The sequence below is a fragment of the Pithys albifrons genome, chromosome 1, assembly GCF_047495875.1.
Source record: "Pithys albifrons albifrons isolate INPA30051 chromosome 1, PitAlb_v1, whole genome shotgun sequence".
NCBI classification, from domain to species: domain Eukaryota; kingdom Metazoa; phylum Chordata; class Aves; order Passeriformes; family Thamnophilidae; genus Pithys; species Pithys albifrons.
Genome location: NC_092458.1, coordinates 57,736,311 through 57,754,665, shown reverse-complemented (window position 1 = coordinate 57,754,665; position 18,355 = coordinate 57,736,311). Strand labels below are relative to the sequence as shown.

General features: G+C 38.1%; 1 protein-coding gene across 1 annotated transcript in view; it reads right to left on the bottom strand.

Annotated features, from left to right (window-relative positions):
- Positions 1 to 18,355, bottom strand: part of GTF2F2 (general transcription factor IIF subunit 2) — an 89,317-nt gene that overhangs the window by 12,004 nt on the left and 58,958 nt on the right. Inside the window, exon 7 of the mRNA XM_071550879.1 lies at positions 2,875 to 2,974. Coding sequence (XP_071406980.1) covers positions 2,875 to 2,974 — 100 coding nt within the window. The remainder of the gene's footprint in view (positions 1 to 2,874; positions 2,975 to 18,355) is intronic.

Genomic DNA, 18,355 nt, shown 5'->3' with positions numbered 1-18,355 from the left:
TTAATTCATTAAGGTATAAAATCAGCTCACACAGAAAACTGAATATCAAACCCTCCCTTTATTGAAAAGTTATTTGCAGCTGGTGTCCCAGTTGCCCACATTTTAATGAGCAACACTCTAGTATTTCCCTCCAACTTTAGCGACAGCTCCCACTGTTGTCTGAAAACACAGAGCATATTGTGAAGTACTACTGGAAAAAAATAAGCGGGGTATCTTCTGTTGCTGTTCTCTTCTTTTTTGCCTTGTGAATACACTGCCCCATAGCACATTACAAAGCAACCTTTCATTTTTTTTCCTTCCTGTTTTCTTTGCAAATGGTATCTTCTACACAGAAGGCTTAAAGCATATTTTGATAGAAAAGAATGCATATTATAGAATGCACCAACACTGTCAACTAAGTAGATTTGTTTTAAAGTTGTGGGGTTTTAATTTGAAAAGCATTCGCATATGATTTGGTTTCAAGGAAGGACCAATTTAGAAAAAGTTGTTGAGCACAGAGGTTGTGAGTTTATTCCTGCAAGACTTCATACTGAAATCAATTTCTCTTTGCTTACCTACCCAGGACGTTGTTAAGTGTGCTAAAAAGCTGCCAAAATTGCCTTCTCGGAGATACTATTAATACTGAAGCTGATATGTAGCTGCTTTGGTAGAGAGTTAATACAAAGGTGATAGAGAAGTGAGACTAAATCTAATATTTCATCTGAAAATACTGAGAGTAGTCTTAAAGGTTTCCTCATCTCCTGGAGCATGGGTACCAAACTCTGCAGTACAGGAGAGTGGGAAGAGGGGATCACAAAGAAGCCTCTGAAGGGGTAACCAGGACCCCTAGGGAACTTTTCTGCTGTATTACAATTCAGTCATGGAAAGACTCCAGCTGCAAGAATATTAACCTTGTAAACACGTGTAACACTTGCAGACATACAGAAAATGAAGGCTCCTTTCCCAGAGAAGAAAGGCTAAGTTACAATCTTGGCAAATATTGTACTGGGATTGTAATTCTTTCTAATAAAAATGGTATGCTTGATATAAGTTCTTGAAAAAACCCTTATCACTTTCCCAGTCCTTGAATTCAAACAGGCTATTGGTATTTTCCATCCACATTTAATTTATTGTCCTCTTGTATGTTAATTTATAGGTACCTGGAGCAGCCACACTTAAGCCCCATTTTATATTTCTTCCTTCAGGAAATGTTAACCATTTCCTTTTTACTCAGTAGATACTCATTCTTTCCTCAAAAACTGCAGAGAAGATGACTAAATGCATCAGCATATATAGTAGTTTTTATTTCTTTCTTGTGAAAAGTTCTGTCCCCAATACAGATGTCATATACAAGCAATGCACAAGTAGTAAGAAAGAACTTGCTGCTTGAAAACAGCAGACAAATTCAAACTTCCAGCCATCTAACTTGAACCTTAATAAAAGACTTCATGAGAAGCAAGATTTTTTAGAAAGTAGTTGAGCCTGGGCCCTTAGAGTCAAGAAAGGTCAAGGGTGACTCAAGTATAACTATGTCTTACTAGAGTTTTCCCACCAGAATACCCTTAAGGTAAACATGAAAAGTAAATACACTGGCAATGGATGTCCATTACCCTGGACAGATATGTAACCAATAAAAACATTACAAGAGCATCATCACTTTTAAGAGGCCCAGTTATGTCTGGTTATATCCCCCTCAAGCTCCCACAAGACTTTATTTTCTATAATGGTGTGACAACAGCAGTTTGTAACTGGAATAAGGATACAAAGATTGTCTCTAGGTTGCAGTCAGACTGCTGTAATTATGTTAGTGTCAGGGAAACAGCACAGCATCCCGCTAAAAGAGAAGCTGTACATCACTGAAGCTTATTCCAGAATTAAAGAAGGGGAATAACAGTAGCATCATAAAACAATACACTCATACAAAACTGCATCTGCATGGCAGGATACACCGGCGTGACTATTTTGGTTAAATGTCACTCCCTCAGTTGCAACAGTTATATTGGTATGATCATCTATGTATAGATCAGACTTCGAACAGTAACTACAACCAAACAGTCCCATGAGAGAGAAATTATTATTTCTAGTTCTGTGGAAATAGACTGACTTCCACAATAATGCTTAAATATCATCCAGTATATTGTCATTATGTAAATAAAATCTTAACAAAAAGTGTAGAAGTTTAAATGACTAACACAGTGACTCATTTTCAGTATGACTTAACGTTTCTCATATTTAACAGTAACAGCAATTCTATATGCACACATACAAATTACTCAAGGAGGATCTTTAAGGAAAAGGACATTATAGTTTGTATGTACATCAGCTGATCTGGAACAGCAGTGTGGGTGTAATATTGACAAAGCCAATGATGCCAATCACATGTACTGTGAAGGTCTGAAACTGTGAAAAATTAACAGCTGTTACTCTTTTCTACTTGTCAATTCCTCTAAAGGACTGGAAACTAATGATTCTTTTCAAGTCCTTCACCTCCTCCAGAGAGTATTTTATTTGGCTCTAAGGAGTGCTTCCACATCTCATAGCACAAAGCCAGAACTGCTTTTTATCCATAAACTTCAAAATTGCATTTAAAAAAGAAAGACTACAGGAAGAATGTAATAAAGACACTAAAAAGTCTTGGGTGAAGGTGGTTTGCCCTCTATCAGGTAACACGAGACAGTTAGACTTGGCAGACCTCAGCCCCAAGGGTAATACTGGTCTTGAGACAGAAAGAAGATCCCCAGAAGACAAAATCAGGAAGAAAACCAGATAACATGGAGCATTTCCAAAGACAGTGGCCAGGTCAGACCGAAAGAGCTGCAGGACTGTAGCAGAGTAATTCTGGAGTCCTAAGCCAAACTCCTCCTGAAGTAGAGAAGAAGAGAAAAAGCTACTTACATTATATTGATGATTAGCCACTGGTTTATAGTTTGTAGTTACAGCTTTGTCCAGCTGCTGTGATAGCCTTACAGGTTTAGAAGATTCTTCTATCTGTAATCTGCAAAAGAAAAGGAGAATTAATAAAAAGTTTAGACAAGCACACACTCAAAATTAATTCTAAAAATCTGCAAGCATGAACCAGCCATTATCAAAGGTCAGCTGCAAACAAATCATAAGGCAAAACAGAAGCACTCTTCTGAGTTAAGCTTTTCCTTCTCTACTTTTGCTTGAGGACACTGAATTATTAGGGTGCTATATGCTACAGAAGATACTGAAATGCTGAAAACCAAGAACTTGTGAAGGGAAGATACTAAAAACAATGTCTGAACACAAATTTCACTCCAAAAGCCTAATGCTCAGGATGAAAAAAAGCCCTTGCTCTTAAAAAAGATCAAATCCAATCCAAATGAACCCAGAATCTCACAGCTTACTCAACTGAGGGATGAAGGAGGTTTTCATCCATCTCTGCTGACCCCATGACCTTCTCTTAGATATTTTAATGTAAAAATATAAATTTCTGTGACCTTTCTTTTGGCATTACAGTACAGTAAGAGAGTACAAACAATGGTTTTAAGAGCACTTTTAAAAGCATGCAGACAGAAATTCACCCAACATCAAACCAACACATAAGTCTCTATTGCACAGACAACAGTAGGTGACCTTCAGTCCTCTTTGTGAAAGACTCTGAGAAAGTCAGAGGTTGAAGGCATCTTGTCAAACTCATCCGTACATAATTTAAAGCTTATGTATGATGGTGTAGAGGGAGTGTCCCATTTTCTTCAGGTTTAGCACTCAAGAATTACTACTTGAAATGAAGGCACAAGGAACCAGACTCTAGGAAGGTGCAGGACAATGTCCCTTCAGCCAAAATAGCTTTATGGCACATACAATTTTTATCTTCATCATCAGTGAAGTCGTTTCATTTCCAAAGGTGTGTCTTTTAGGCCAATGAGTCAATTTTCACTAACACAATATAAGACTTACAGCCCAATAAATATAAAGTGATGCTTTCTTCTTTCCAAACAAAAATTAATATGCTACATTAGTGAAATAATAACTGCATGTTTACTAGTGTCAAACATAAAAATGATTAAATGGTTCTTTAAAAACCACTGTAAATGTTTGAGATCACCAATTTGTTTTTGTAAAGATATAATGTATACCCAAATAGCTAAAATTTAAATTCAGCATGCTTCCCATTTAACACCTGTACAGCCTAAATAAATTAATTTGAAGTAAGTATTAAATTAAGAAATAAATTCTCTAGTTGCAACAACTGGAAATAAAGCAAATCATCCTTCATACCTATATTGCTGTACTGTAGGTGGAGGCAGTTTTTCTCATACATAGATATAAAATTGCTTCCTCTTGAATATTGGCAGATTTGTCATTTGCTCTATAGTTTTAATACGCCTAAGGAACCATTGCCTTGTATTCTACATTTCTGTATCAATGCTGCCTTCTGTCCAAACACAGCATGTTTCTTTCTTAGCTTGAAAGAAAATCAATTGGAAGGTAAATGAACAGTGAACATTTTTTACTTATTAAAAGAGTTTATCTTTTGGCCTTCAATCTACTAAAATGATTTTAAAGATTCTATTGACCTGGTTACCAAAGATCTTCTAAACTCATGTTTCACAAAGAAGCATAGGCTAAAGCTAAATCTGTATCTTTTCTACCAATCTATCTTTTTCTCCATGTCTCCATTGCTCTTTTTTTTCTTCTTGGTCTGAATGACTGTTTAAAATTTCAAATAGTTTGGCTTTAATTTTTTTTTCTTTTTTGCAGTTCTTCCCCATGTTTCCTATTGTTTTGACCTGGGGAGTTTCCCAGTCCTCTCTCTCTCCTATTCTAGCTATTTTTCATCTCGCTTCTCCTCACATTTTCCTTTAAATAAAGGGGATTTCCTGTTCAACCTGCTTACTGATGCTGCTCCTGTAAATGAAACAGCGGCTTCTTGAGATAAACTGGGAATTCTTATCACCCTTTTCCCCTCCAAGGCCAGGACACTGACTTCATGTGTACCAGACTTAGTTATTCGATTTATGATGTTGTTCAAGAGTTCTTCTCATTACAGCTGCAGCACAGGGTCCTAACAGTACCTAAATACATCAGATGGTATCACATTTTCAGGGAGTCCAAGGCATTTGACAGTGGCATTTCTTTATGATTAATCCTCCTTGCACTGGGCTTTATATTCATTACTTTTTACAATGTAAATTTACAATATTCTCCTTTTCTTCAGGTAAACAGTCAAAGAACATTCAATGACGAATTGTCAGCCATGAACATCAGACACCACTTGGTCTTAAAAGTTTCTTCCTGTTCTGGCATTTTAAAATTACAATACAGGAAATTTCAACTCCCATTTCAGTTCAGCTCCCTTAACTTAATCCTTCTTTGCATAAAAGTACACCACCAATTTATCTCTTAACATTTTTCACTCACAATGAAGGATATGCATTTCAGCTCTTTTATTTTAACCTGCCAGTTTCTAAACCGGTACAAAACCAAATGTGGAGAGTTAATGCACTTCCCAGAGGCCTCATTCCAAAGGCTGATAGCAATGAAGTTACATTTAACAAGTGAAGTTCCCCAGCACACAATCCTGAAAGCAGAGAAAAACTTACTGGCTACTTAGGAAACAGAACGGAAGCCTACCAAGTGAAAATGGAAATGGACAGTCTAAGGTTGTTTGTGAAATGGCAGATTTCAGAAAGACCTACACATAGCAAGTAATAAACTAATCAGCTACAAATGTGTGTCTCTGAAATTTCAGAGGTATTTGTGTTGTACTTTGAGATTTCTTTGCCAAAAGTTTCCAAATTACAAGGATCCACAGATCTCACAGATCTCAGATGGTCTTCAGAAAACTGTCTTACAGTAAAATATTAACCTTTTTTTTTTCTAGTTGATAAACTGCTGTAGTGAGAGCTAAAAATATACTGCATTCCTGGTACTACTTTTTAATTCAAACAATTACAGCAGCGGATACATGCCAATATGGAAATTTGTATGGGAAGCACAGTGAATCAGGAGCAAACCTTTTTATTATCAGCATTTATTCTACTCATGCATCTTGCTCTACTCCCTAATGGTTGCCCTTCTCATTTCTTTTTCTGCAGCTTTCAAGATCTCACAGAGGATGACACAGCCTCGGGTTACCTTCCTTCCACCAGGTTTCCATGCAGAATATCATCACACAATCCTGTGCGGAACAACAGCTGTTGCACATCTGGAGTCAGCTTCTCCAAAATGCATGAACACACGTAAAGGGACTGACAAATGTGGTATAAACACCAAATTAGCAAATCGTTCACGTGTGGATGCTGCACTGAAATTTGCTAAGTGTATTACAAAGGGTGCAGACAAACAGCCTGTAATCATTTTGTCCAGATGATTTGTTGATACAGACACTATTTGCAGGGAAAATACAGCATTGGGTTTTATTTTTCAAAACCACACTGCAATTCTCTCATATTCAGAAAGTAAGTAGTACGTCTGGGTAAATATAATTGACTTTATAAATTTGTATAGCTGCTGTCTGAAAATTTTTTGTGAAATATATATATACATACACACACGCATATATATACATATTTTTATTTATATATATATATATGCACATCCCAGTAATTATACACTCAAAAATACATAACAAAATCTATGAATTGGGCATTATACTGGTCTTTTAGATTGATGTTTTAATGTGCTGCAGATATAATTACTTTTAAATGCTCAATTTAAAAAGCAGTATTAACAAAAAATATTAGGCAGCATTTTATGTGGAGTTTTCTCAGAGTGGACCTGCTGAATCTTAATTGAAACTGCTGGAAGGAATAAAGAAAAAAATCAATAGATACTGTGAGTCACCAGTGACACCGATTTAAAGGAGCAGTGGCCTTTTACCTATTACTCTTCATTATGACTCCCAGGAGTTAAAAGACTTAGCTATGGCTCACAACTACACACAACTCTCCAAGGAAATAAATTTTCCACTGAACTCTTGTTGAAATAGCTAGAACCGTATTTCATGCTAATATCTGGCCTAAAAAAAAAAAAAAGAGAATGCAGATTTTTTCCCCCCCAAAACTGCCAATAAATTAGCAACAGAGCAGCCACCAGCCTGCACACTGTGGTTTTCTCTTCCACCCCCAAGATCAAATATAGCTCTTCTGCCTTGAAATACAGCAAGTAACCAGCACGGCATCAAATTCATCACAGTCGTTTCCCAGCAAAATATATTTTATACTACAGCTTTGATTTGTCATTGTGCTTACAGCTGAATGAGAGGAAAAATTCAAATAGGCTGGAAATAATTCTATAGAACTTGTCAACATGCAGCAGGCTCATACAGGGAGACAGATGAAGACGGTATGTACACTCCTAGGAGGAGATATTCTTTGTTTTTTAAATACATGTAGTTTCCAGCAATAAGAAATAAACCAAAGACCTTTAGAACTGATAATCTACTGTGATTAATCTTCTGTCACAAAACAAATGTTTCCAAGATTTGAAGTAGGTATTAATCAGAAACACTGCTAGGGCTTGAATTCTTTACATTTCTAAAGAAATTATTTTCACAGATGAGAGGAAAGTTTCAGTACTTCTTTGTGCTTGGCTATTATGTACACAAGGCACTAGTAAGTAAAGAGTCAGACTTACTATTGCTAAAGAGGAAAAGTTGCAATATCAACCAGCACAGACACATTGGAAAAGAGCAGGCCAACTGCCCAGAGCTTTGGAGGGGAAGAAACATGAACTCTCCAGCCCTGTACATTTTGCAGCTTATTTTTATGACTGCTCACAGAATTTCCCAGTCCTATACCAGGAAACAGAAAGTCACGCTCTCATAACCCTTTACTCAGTAATTCTGTACTTGAACCAGACATTGACAGCTGCATTACATGAAGTTTCATGCTATCTGGTAAGGGCCACAAAGCTTTTTCTTTGCTGCCCTATTTTGCTAAGAATCCCAAACATGACAGTGGTTGGTATATCCTGAAAAATCTCATCCAAAACAAACTAATAAAATAAATGTAACAATACAGCCTTACACTTACTTTTCTTGTGTTCATTTGGACTACTGCACCTTGGTGGGGTTCAGGTAGCATCTCTTTTGACTTTTCTTCCAAGCAAGAACATTAGTAATGTAAGAAGCAAGATGGGCAAGAGATGAACAGTCCTATAAGGTATTGAAACTTAAAAAGCTTTTGTAATTCTGTGAGAACTAAGGGAATTCAGCACCCTGTGGGACACATCCTGCTAAAACAACCCCATGGCAATGCCAAAGCACAATCAACACAGGAAATGACCAGAATGGCCACACTGGTAAAAATGCACATTATCTAATAATAAAAATGACGAACTGTTGCTAAACAAAACAATCTGTCATATATTCTGAAAGATAAGAACTAGCAACATGCAAATTGAGCATGCTGTGTTTCATCACAAGAAGTCCTACTGTCTCATGTTAAATGGAGGCGGATGACAGCAACTCATTGCACAGGTGAATCCACTGTTCTTCAGACACTGAGTGTTATTCCAGCACACACTCACAGTCAAAGCAAAGTGAGTCTGTCCCCATTTATTAAGACTAGACAGGCAGACAGAGAAGAGCACGAGCTGAATGGAAATGGCATTAAGAAGTGTATTTGCCAGCGAAGTGTTTCAAATTATTAATATAGAATATGATTTATAACTAATTTGAAGTCTTGAAATCCTGACATTTCAAGAAAAGTGCTACAATTACTACATGCTCAGGAAACCTATTAGATTTTTCTGAAGTTGACATCTTCAACTATATATGTTGAAAGCTAAGCAGTGAATCATACGAATATATGATAATTTCATGTCTAATACTCAGACACCACAATCACAACTGAAGACTCTAATTCTACGTATCTTTCTCCAGTACAGAGCATGAGATATAAATGGCAATTCAACCATAAGTAACGATTCCTTACACATTCTATTTTCTGGATTGACGAGACATGAACAATTGATTAAAACCACTCCTATTTTTCTTCTCTGAGTTTAGCAAATGACTAAAACATTCCCAGCTGAGGTTGTGAGAAAAAAAAAAGATAAAAATCAGACCTACTTCAGCATTCTAGGAGTGATACAATTGAATCATTTTCTCTATGTATTTGATGCCCAACTTTAAACACACTAAGTGATGCCCTAATGCAATTAGTGTGAAGAAAATGGTAATATCTGCTTGACATCATGGATATTTTTAATCTAGCTCACATATGTCTACAGGTTTTTCCTCTAGAATTGTTCGGACACCAATGAATTCAGGCTCTGGAAGCGCCTGGTCCACACTGTGTTTTATCTGAGACTAAGGTAAGTAAGGAATCTATCTCAGAGATATATTCTGTACAATGTGACTTTTAAGAGCGAGATTCTAAGTAGCTCATCAATTACTGGGGCTGACATTACGTTTGCCTCCATTAGGTTTATCTGTCTTCCCCTTAGTTGATGTCTTTGTATGTTTTGTTTGTTGCCTCCGTCCTTTATTCAGCACCTGTTTTGCAGTGAAAAGGGTCTTTGATCAGATAACTGTAAGGGCACTTACTCCCATTCTCCCTTGTGAAGCAAAGCAGCCTCTGCATCCTCCTTGGCCTTCCAGCAGGACTTGGGTCACAGCATCATCCTTTGCCAAGTAAAAAGGCCCTTTCAGCGCTGTTCAGGCTGTGGATTGATGGAAAAGCCTTGCACAGCTAGCCACAGAATCACAGAATGATTTACGTTAGAAAAGAACTTTAAGATCATCATATTCCATCACTAACCCAGCACTGCCAGGCTGACCACTAAACCATGTCCCTAACAGTCTCTACATATCTTTTAAATGTCTCCAGGGGTGGTGACTCAATCACTTCCCTTGGCAACCTGTTCCAATGCTTGACATCCATTTCAGTGAAGAAATGTTTCCTAAAATCCAACCTTTGTATAACTTGAGGCTGCTTTCTCTTGTCCTATCACTTATCACAAAGAAATGAACACTTCCTTATTAAAATTCATGTACTTTGGAAGAGTAAAGAAGTTTGCAGCTTTGCAGGTGTTACAAAGGTCAGGATTTTGCAGTCCTTTCCAACCCATGGTCATATTCAATCAATTAGTGCCCAAAAGGCAAACAAACCCTCTGCTATTGGTTCCTACCATACTTTCGACTTTTTCTTATTAATACACACACCACGAACAAACCTGTTCTGCTCAGCTTTCAGCTCAAGACAAGCGAGAAGATTAAATGTGAGAAGAAACAAGAACAGAGCTAAAGGGGATAGCCTTCCCTGAGGACTAAGGGTGAAAGTGCATCCATGCATGCTCAGTTACACGCTGTATCTTGATATGAGGTACTTCATCTTAAATTCTAAGTGGATAAAACTGCAGGACACAGTACATTCTTATACCAGGGTACTTATACTTGTGGTTTATTCCAGTGACAGAAAGGTCTAAAACTAGGGTCAAGTAAAACCTGGACGTCCTTTTATCATGTTTCTAAAGATAAAGTCTCCTTTCCCACTTCCATTTTCAAAGATGCAGTTTCCTTTCCTGTTCCCATTTTCCTCAGTCCTCAAATTTCTCCATAATAAATGGACTTCTTAGACAGTAATTTCAATTTACATTTTAGATGAGGAATTTTAAATTCTCAACTATTAATTATTTTTAGAAGTACAGTAAATAGACTTGTTTCAAAATGACATAATCTTCGTTTTCCTGCCAAAACTAATCTGCTGTGCTTGTTGCTGCTTTGAAACCAATGGTAGAAATAATAGGGGTTTTTAAGTCCAGGCAACACAGAGCCAAATACTCCTTGTTGGTCTCCAGATCCAGAAATGGTGTAACACTTTGCTAATGGGGACAAGGAAAGAGAAATTTAAAAGTAGTCTGTTAGACAGAAAAGCTACCTCTCTGCCATACCCTGAAAGGCCTAAGACTTGAATTACTGGTAAAAGAGTGGATGATTTACAAGCTCAGTCAATTCACTCTGCAATGAAACAGCTCACAGCTAAAGAGGTGGAAAGAAAGAGGCGGACTCTTGGCTACAAGTCCTCGAGAAAAAGATCTCTACAGCATCTCAGCTAAATCCAAATTTGAACTGCTCCTCCCCTTCTCCTGCAAAATGTCTTTATCAAGTTACAGCTGCCAGCACTCTGCCTCCAACTACACACTCCCATCTCTAAAACTCCACTTCCCAGATACTTCACCACTCCCCCAATCACTCTGCAAACAGCCACGGCATCTGGCTCCATTGGGGATCTTCCAGTTAAAATTTACTGTAAACAATTTAGCAGTTTGTGGCAATCTGGGAAACATTTGGACTGCTTCCCTAGAAAACCTAGCTGGCTCAAATCCTTGAGGATTTTCTCTGCCTCTTCCTTCCTTAGCATGCAGACCTAAAATGTGGAGAGCAGAATGTCTTTTTGAGGACCTTTCCCTCCCTTCTGTTAAAATAAACCTGGAAACTACCAGCAAGAGACTGCTGCAAAGGGCACCAAGAGGAAGCTGTTGGGAGAAGGCATTCAGCATGCCCATGTGTTCGTGACTAGATACTGCCTTGGATTGCTTAAAGGGGAATCTTGCACAGTTCAGATACTGTTCAACAACTTAAACATATGGTTGCACTAAACTGCTGAAGTAGCTCCCTTTGAACTGCTGAATTAACCCACCCAAGAATCTTTACTGGAAGCAAAGAAAATGAAACTGCTTTCAAGTGAAATCTGAAATAATGCTTAATCCAAACAAAACTGATATTAAGATGAGCTGTGTAGCTTCAGCATCCATAGGAACCCCACACTATAAAAACCAAAGAAAATGCAGGAAAGAACTTGTCTTTCTCCTTAGTCCATGCTAAAAACCAGCCTTGCTCAACTCCCAACTGGAAAACTTGGCAGTTTCTCCTGTAAGATGCAGACAAAAAAATAAATGTAACACAAAAAACCAAAGAGCAGACTAAAAAATGTATCAGTTAAATCAGAAAACTTTAAAAAAAAACTTTGATCATCATTCTTTCAGCCAACTGTATTTCCTTTGGCGACTGTGCAGCACTACAGCTCTGCTTGATTTGCTGAAATAGTTTAAATACATTTTACCACCTTCTATTTGCAAACCCAGTGCTCCCTCAGCTCCCTCTCCAATACATTACATACCTGCCCAGCTCTGCTGGAAAATTCCTGCTAGACATCCCTCACCTGTTCAAGTGGAAACTGCGCTCCCACAAGAGGTGTGTGGCTGCAGCAAAGCCAGAGGCAGAAACCAGCTGTGTAGAGGGAGCCCAGCAAGGAGGAATATGGGTGGAAACTGTCAGGCTGCACTGCTGCTGGGAAGTGATGGAAATGGGGAAAGAAGAGGCACCACAGGGCCACTTGCCACAGGAGACCACTGCTCCTGCTCACCAAGTTGCAAAGGATGGTTCTATATCAGCACTGCATCATTCAATTTGGCTTGAAGTCACCTTCCTCATGGTCTGGTCCTCAAAATACTGCTGCAGAGGGTAAATGTGAGTGTTACTCTCTTAAAAAGCCTTACTTGGCTTCTGTTCATCATCTTCAAAGTGGTGCTTATCAAAGCCACAGGTGTATCACCATTAGCCCTGACAGGAGCTCTCACTCAGCTAAATGAAAATACCTTCAGGACTTGGAGACTGTGGCTCCAGACTCAGCTTTGAGCTCCACTATAGCTTTAAACCAATAATTCTTAAAGTTATTTCTAAATATCTCTCTTTTAAAAGCACAGTGATGATCACAAGGCACGACAAGGACATGGCTAGGTTTTGAGGTGAGTCCAGAAAGCCTAAGATTTGGTGTTGCATTTGAGAAACATAATTTATAAACTGACTTTGCCTTTGAAGAAAAAACTTCATATTCTTGGTAGTTCAGAACATTATCTTTCAAACACTCCCCATAAAACTTATTTAAGAAAAAAACTTAGCTTCATGCACTTCTGAGCTCTGCTACAGTAGTATTCTCCTCTTAATCAGAGATTTTCAGAATTGCCTATTATCTGTGAATACAAAGAAACTCACTCAGACTCTGTGCAGACATACCTATTCTGTTATTGAATAAAAAACCCCAAAGATTTGATTATAGATTTGTCTGGCATGACAAATTCCAAAACCAGTTAATGGTTGAAGAACAAACATTGCCTAGCTTCCCCAACAGGAAGGTGGATAATTGGGTTTTCCATAAGACCTGTGTGAAAGGAGATTCCATTCATGTGTAATTTGGTTGGGTGTGTCCTCCACATGAAAAAAAAAAGTGTCTTGAAAGAAGTTTTGGGATCGTTCTACTTTGAAGCTTGCTCTGCATAGCTTTTTTAGCTTTTTTTAACTGCACTTAAGGCTGCAATTTTTAAAAAATACACATATACAAGAAGAAATACTCCACACAAGTTTCACTGATTTGTCACTACCGTGAAACTAAATCTGTTAATCAGTAATCCAAACATGAAATGTAATATAATGTGAAACCATTATCAATAAAAAAAGAGTATCAGTTTTCCAAAAACCTCTACAATTTTTAATTCAGTGTGCATATACTTATCAAATGGCAGTGTAAAACAGCGTATCTCATTGTACTGAATCCGAGGGGGATGGGCTGCACTGTTCCTCAGCAGCCCATACAGTGTCTAGCAGGGTGCTGGTAACCCACCCATGTGTTGGGTGCTGCTCAGCACCAAGGCTGTCTCTCTAACACCCCCCAAGGGTTGGTAGGCTGGGGATGGGCAAGAGATTGGGAGGGGACACAGTCAGGACAGATGATCCAGCTGTTCAAAGGCATATCCCACAATATATGATGCCATGCTCAGCAATAAAGTTAAGAGAAAAGAGGAGGATGACATTCATTACTAAGGCGTTTTACTTCTGAATCATACTGGGATCCTGCTTCCCATAAAGTAGATGGTCATCACCTATTGATGGAAAGTAGAGAATAAATCCATGTTTTTGCTGTGCTTCCACACACAACCTTTGCTTCTTCCATTAAACTGCCTTTAACTCAGTCCATGATATTTTCCATACTATTTTTTTCCCCTGCCCTCATGAGAAGGGAGAGCGAGAGAGTGGCTGGGTGGGCGTCTGGCAGCCAGCCAAGGTTAACACACCACACTCAGAAATGCTAAAAAATGTGTAACCTTTTAAAAAGTTAATATTAGACATTAGTATTTAGGGTTGTAAATGTTTTAAAAACTTTTAACATCAATGGGAGAAGTTCTCTGGATGGAACAATATACATACTGCTGTTGGCAGAGAACACGCAGCAGTAAATACAGGTCAGCTCAGAAGGGTATGAACAGCTGGGTATCTGCTCCCTCTTCAGTGGCACACATGGTGTATTTCCAGGAACCAGCATGGCATATCACATACACTTACTATTTACTACACCTTCTAGTGGAAGGTGTCCTGCCTATGGCAGGGGGTTTAGACTTCAATGATCCTTAAAGTCCTTCCAGCACAAACCATTCTAAGATTTGAGGAAAAACAAAGTTTATTTTCCTGACTGACACATCTCCTATTAAGTTTTTTTTGGTTTACACAATATTATCATCCTGAAAGACCCATATTAATTTTTGTCACTATTATTTACTGGCTTTGTTGAAAAACACAATTATAAATATCTCTAGGGAAACTGGGAAACACACCATCTTTTATGAAAGTTGTGACATTTGACAGCTTTGGAGCTGGTGGACAGTGTTTAAATTGTGTGGGAGATCAACTCTTGAATTCGAGCTCCAGAGAGCATGAAGACACTCTAGAGAAAAGAACTGGAAAACAGAATGACTTCAAAGAAAAAACCAGCTGTAGCAAATATTTAATTATCAAAATGCAGAGAATAGTCAAGTGATTACTCAGAAAGGTAAGAAGTTTAACGGATTTTTTTCCAAATAGATGCTTTGGTGTCATGTTATTTCTGCAGTAATTTTTGGACTCTTTCCTCTACCTCACTATACCCTTTAATTTAAACACTCCATGAGATTTCTGAGGATTCACACATCCTTAAATGCAGAAGGAAATGAAATATAAATTACCTATCAGTTTCCCCACTTTATTGCTTGCAAAATCTGTATCTAGAGCTGAATACATTCTGTGGTAAATGGGGAGAAGAAAACTCTCTCTGCTAGCATGTTGTCCCAGATATACAGAACCTCCAGGCTTCAATAGCAATTCCGCATTTCAGGACAAGTCCTTCCTGCTTTAGAGATTACAGGATCTATCTCAGCTAAACAAGACAGATACTATACACTGTATTCTCCTCTACATTTGGCTTAGCAGAAACAGAACACCAACAATATATATAGTCTTCATAATTCTGGAAAATCCTTCATTCTGAAGAAATGAGGAAATTTCTTTTTCACAATGGGAAAAATGCCAATTTACACAAAATGCTGTTATAATTAATTTAAAATTCCTCTCCACGAATTAAGAAAATGATTCTCCATTGTTTCTTCTCAAGTGCATATTCTATTAATGGCTGCACGAAAGCTAAGTTTACAAAAGGTAACAAGAAGTACAAAAGTCTACAACTTTGTAATGCAAAAAGGTGGAATAAACACCTCACTGCAATGAAATACAAACAACCTGAAATGGGACATCTCCCTTTGCACATGTTCAATGACAGACGGTACTGGAACGGTATTTGCCGCAAACCAGATTAAATCAGTTTCAGAAACTGAACTCCACTGATGAACAGATTGCACCATCTGCTTCTCCTAATATACGTTAGAGAATGTGTATTTTCCATAGCTGCATATTTACTCTGTAATCAGAAGACGATGAGACAAATAGGTATAGCTTAGCTACAGAATGACTAAAAGGCATCATCATTTGAGAATGTCAAGGGTGTAAAAAAGAAAACAGTTGGATTATTGAAGGCTGTGCAACAAAGTAATGAAACAAAATTAGGCAAAAGAAAATTTAAGCAGCACACTGGGACACTAGCAGTCATTGCAGCGATGAAAGAAATCAAATGAAAAAAGCATAGATGTAATAAAAGTCTCTTACTAATAACATGTAGAAAACAAGAGAAATAATCTTCCAACTGAAGCCTAAGTAGAGCTGGCTGGAAACCTGGACTTTTATTATATGCTTTTTGTGTTTTCAAGAAAAAAACAAACAAACCAAAAGAAAAACAAAACCATCAAAACAACAACAAAAAAAAAACTTAAATCAGGAGGTAAGCCAACATTTGAAGTTTTCATGGGACAGAAATCCCTCAAAGTTTTGTTTTGGAAACCCAAACATCACATTCCCAAACAAAACATGCTTTCCCAGTATCCTCAGCAGCAGCTGCTGATTGAAATTAATGCAATTCCTGTCATTTCACAACTGTCATTCCCGTGGCCTTCTGTGGTGCCAAAATGACAAAAACTATCTTAGACTCCAGCTCAGGGGCTGCCAAAGCATCTGCAGGGCCTTCTCTCTGGCAATGCAGCCATGTGAGTTGCTCAGGAACACCACAGCCCTGCACTCCCAGGTCAGCCAGCTCCACACATCACCAGTACCAGTCAGATGACTTCAGAATCTCTGACATCTCACAGACTAAATCACTTCCTATAAGCAGCTGAAAAGTCAGGCTGGCACACTAGTGTGACATTTTGTGACAAACTGATATACAAGAATCACAAAAATGAACCTGAGATAAATGCTTGAGATGCCAGGGTGAGATTCCACCATTATTATTCTACATATCCTCAGCAGGGAGGATGATTATTTCCAGGTCAGTAAGACTTTTACTGCAATTAATGAAACAGTATTTCATTAAAAATTATGGTCTTCTCATCTTTGAAAGGACAGTAAAAGAAGCAAGAACTATTGGGGCACTAATTTGCCCCAGCATAGAAGCACAGAGGTATAGAACAAGTTAGGTTCTAAGAAATTAAAGAGCAGGACTCTTCAGGGCTGAAAAAAGAGAATATGAAAGTATGTCAGAGGTCTATAAATTCATTTGGTCCAGGAAGACAACAAATAGGGAGCAACTGTATAATTTGAATATCAGAAGTAGCAGGAGTTAAATCATCGGAAAATCCAAAGCAAAGATACAAAAGCAGTTCTTCATACAACTAGTAAATAAATGATGGGACTTCTTTGTGCAGGATATTATGGATGCTTAAAGTGCATATGAGTTCCCAAAAAGTAACTTTATTGACAACTGCTAAACACCAGGACAACCCAACAGTCCTTAAGGTACGAGCTGCTGGAGACTCAGGCACTGTGCTGACAAAGTATCATCAGGTGTCTGCCCTGTTCCAAAAGTCTTCTCTAAATCACCTGATCCTGGTAACTCTTTGGGACTCCTGGTGAGGCAGTTTTTGCTCTGTTCTGGCAAACAATCTTAAATCCAGGCATCAAACATGTCACATGCATCAAACATAACATTATGTGTATCACAGGACAAGCACAACATGCTGCATTTAGCAGGAAAACTGAGGAGTCTGGCCTTCCCTTGAGCACTGAGGCATGGCTCTCCATCACCTACCCAAAGTGAGCACTTCCAGAGTCCCTCCCCTTTGTAATTACAGCACAGCTCCAGCTCAATAAAATGAGACTCTAGAAACTCATCAGACTCTGTTCTGATTTTTTTCTCATTCACTTGAAATGATAGTCCTGAGAAATGTTAATTACTGGGCCAGTAATCATATTTCATAAAGCAACTACGGTAAATAATGAAAAAAAAAGAATTTTAATGTCACTCTAAATGTGTAGATTTAATTAGCTCCTGCTCAAAGGTACCTCTTAGCAGAATGATGAGATCCAATACAAGGACACAAATGCACATATTGCTCCAATCGTATTGTTAGAAATAAGTCTAACATAGGAGAAAAACTGAAAGGAAAAGTTTCTGAGCTGAGTATTATTTCAAAACCAAGGCTTTTGACTTCAGAGTCTTGGGGTGGAAGAAGCATCTCATATGACCCATATAAACAGAGGAAAATAAGATGAACCTGCTTTTTGCCTGAAGCTGGGAAGTGACCGAGCCACAGAATTTCTGTCAGGACATGCAGAAGAACACCACCAGTTCACTTGCCAAAGCTGGGCTAGTCAGCTTCTTCATATGTCTATTCTCATCTTGAAAACACAGCATAAAACTGATGTTCTGAAATGCAAAGCCTTTTGCAATCCCTGGACACAGGCATATTACACAGAATATTCACAAACTGCACCAGGCCATGCCACAAGCACATGAATAAATGCAGAGGTACCACTTTAGAATAATGTGCAAGCTAAACAGGCTAAAACCAGTCAGAATAGGAAAAAAAGTGAAACACTTACTCCTGATGGCCAATGAAACTATATTTATTTAAGATGAAGCAACATAATCATGACCTGATGAGGACAGTCTCAAGCAGGGAACCCTATGAATCCACAGACATCCAGGTAGGCCAATCTCCTAAAGCTAGAGAAAATGAAGATGAAAATGTAGACAGAAACACATTACAG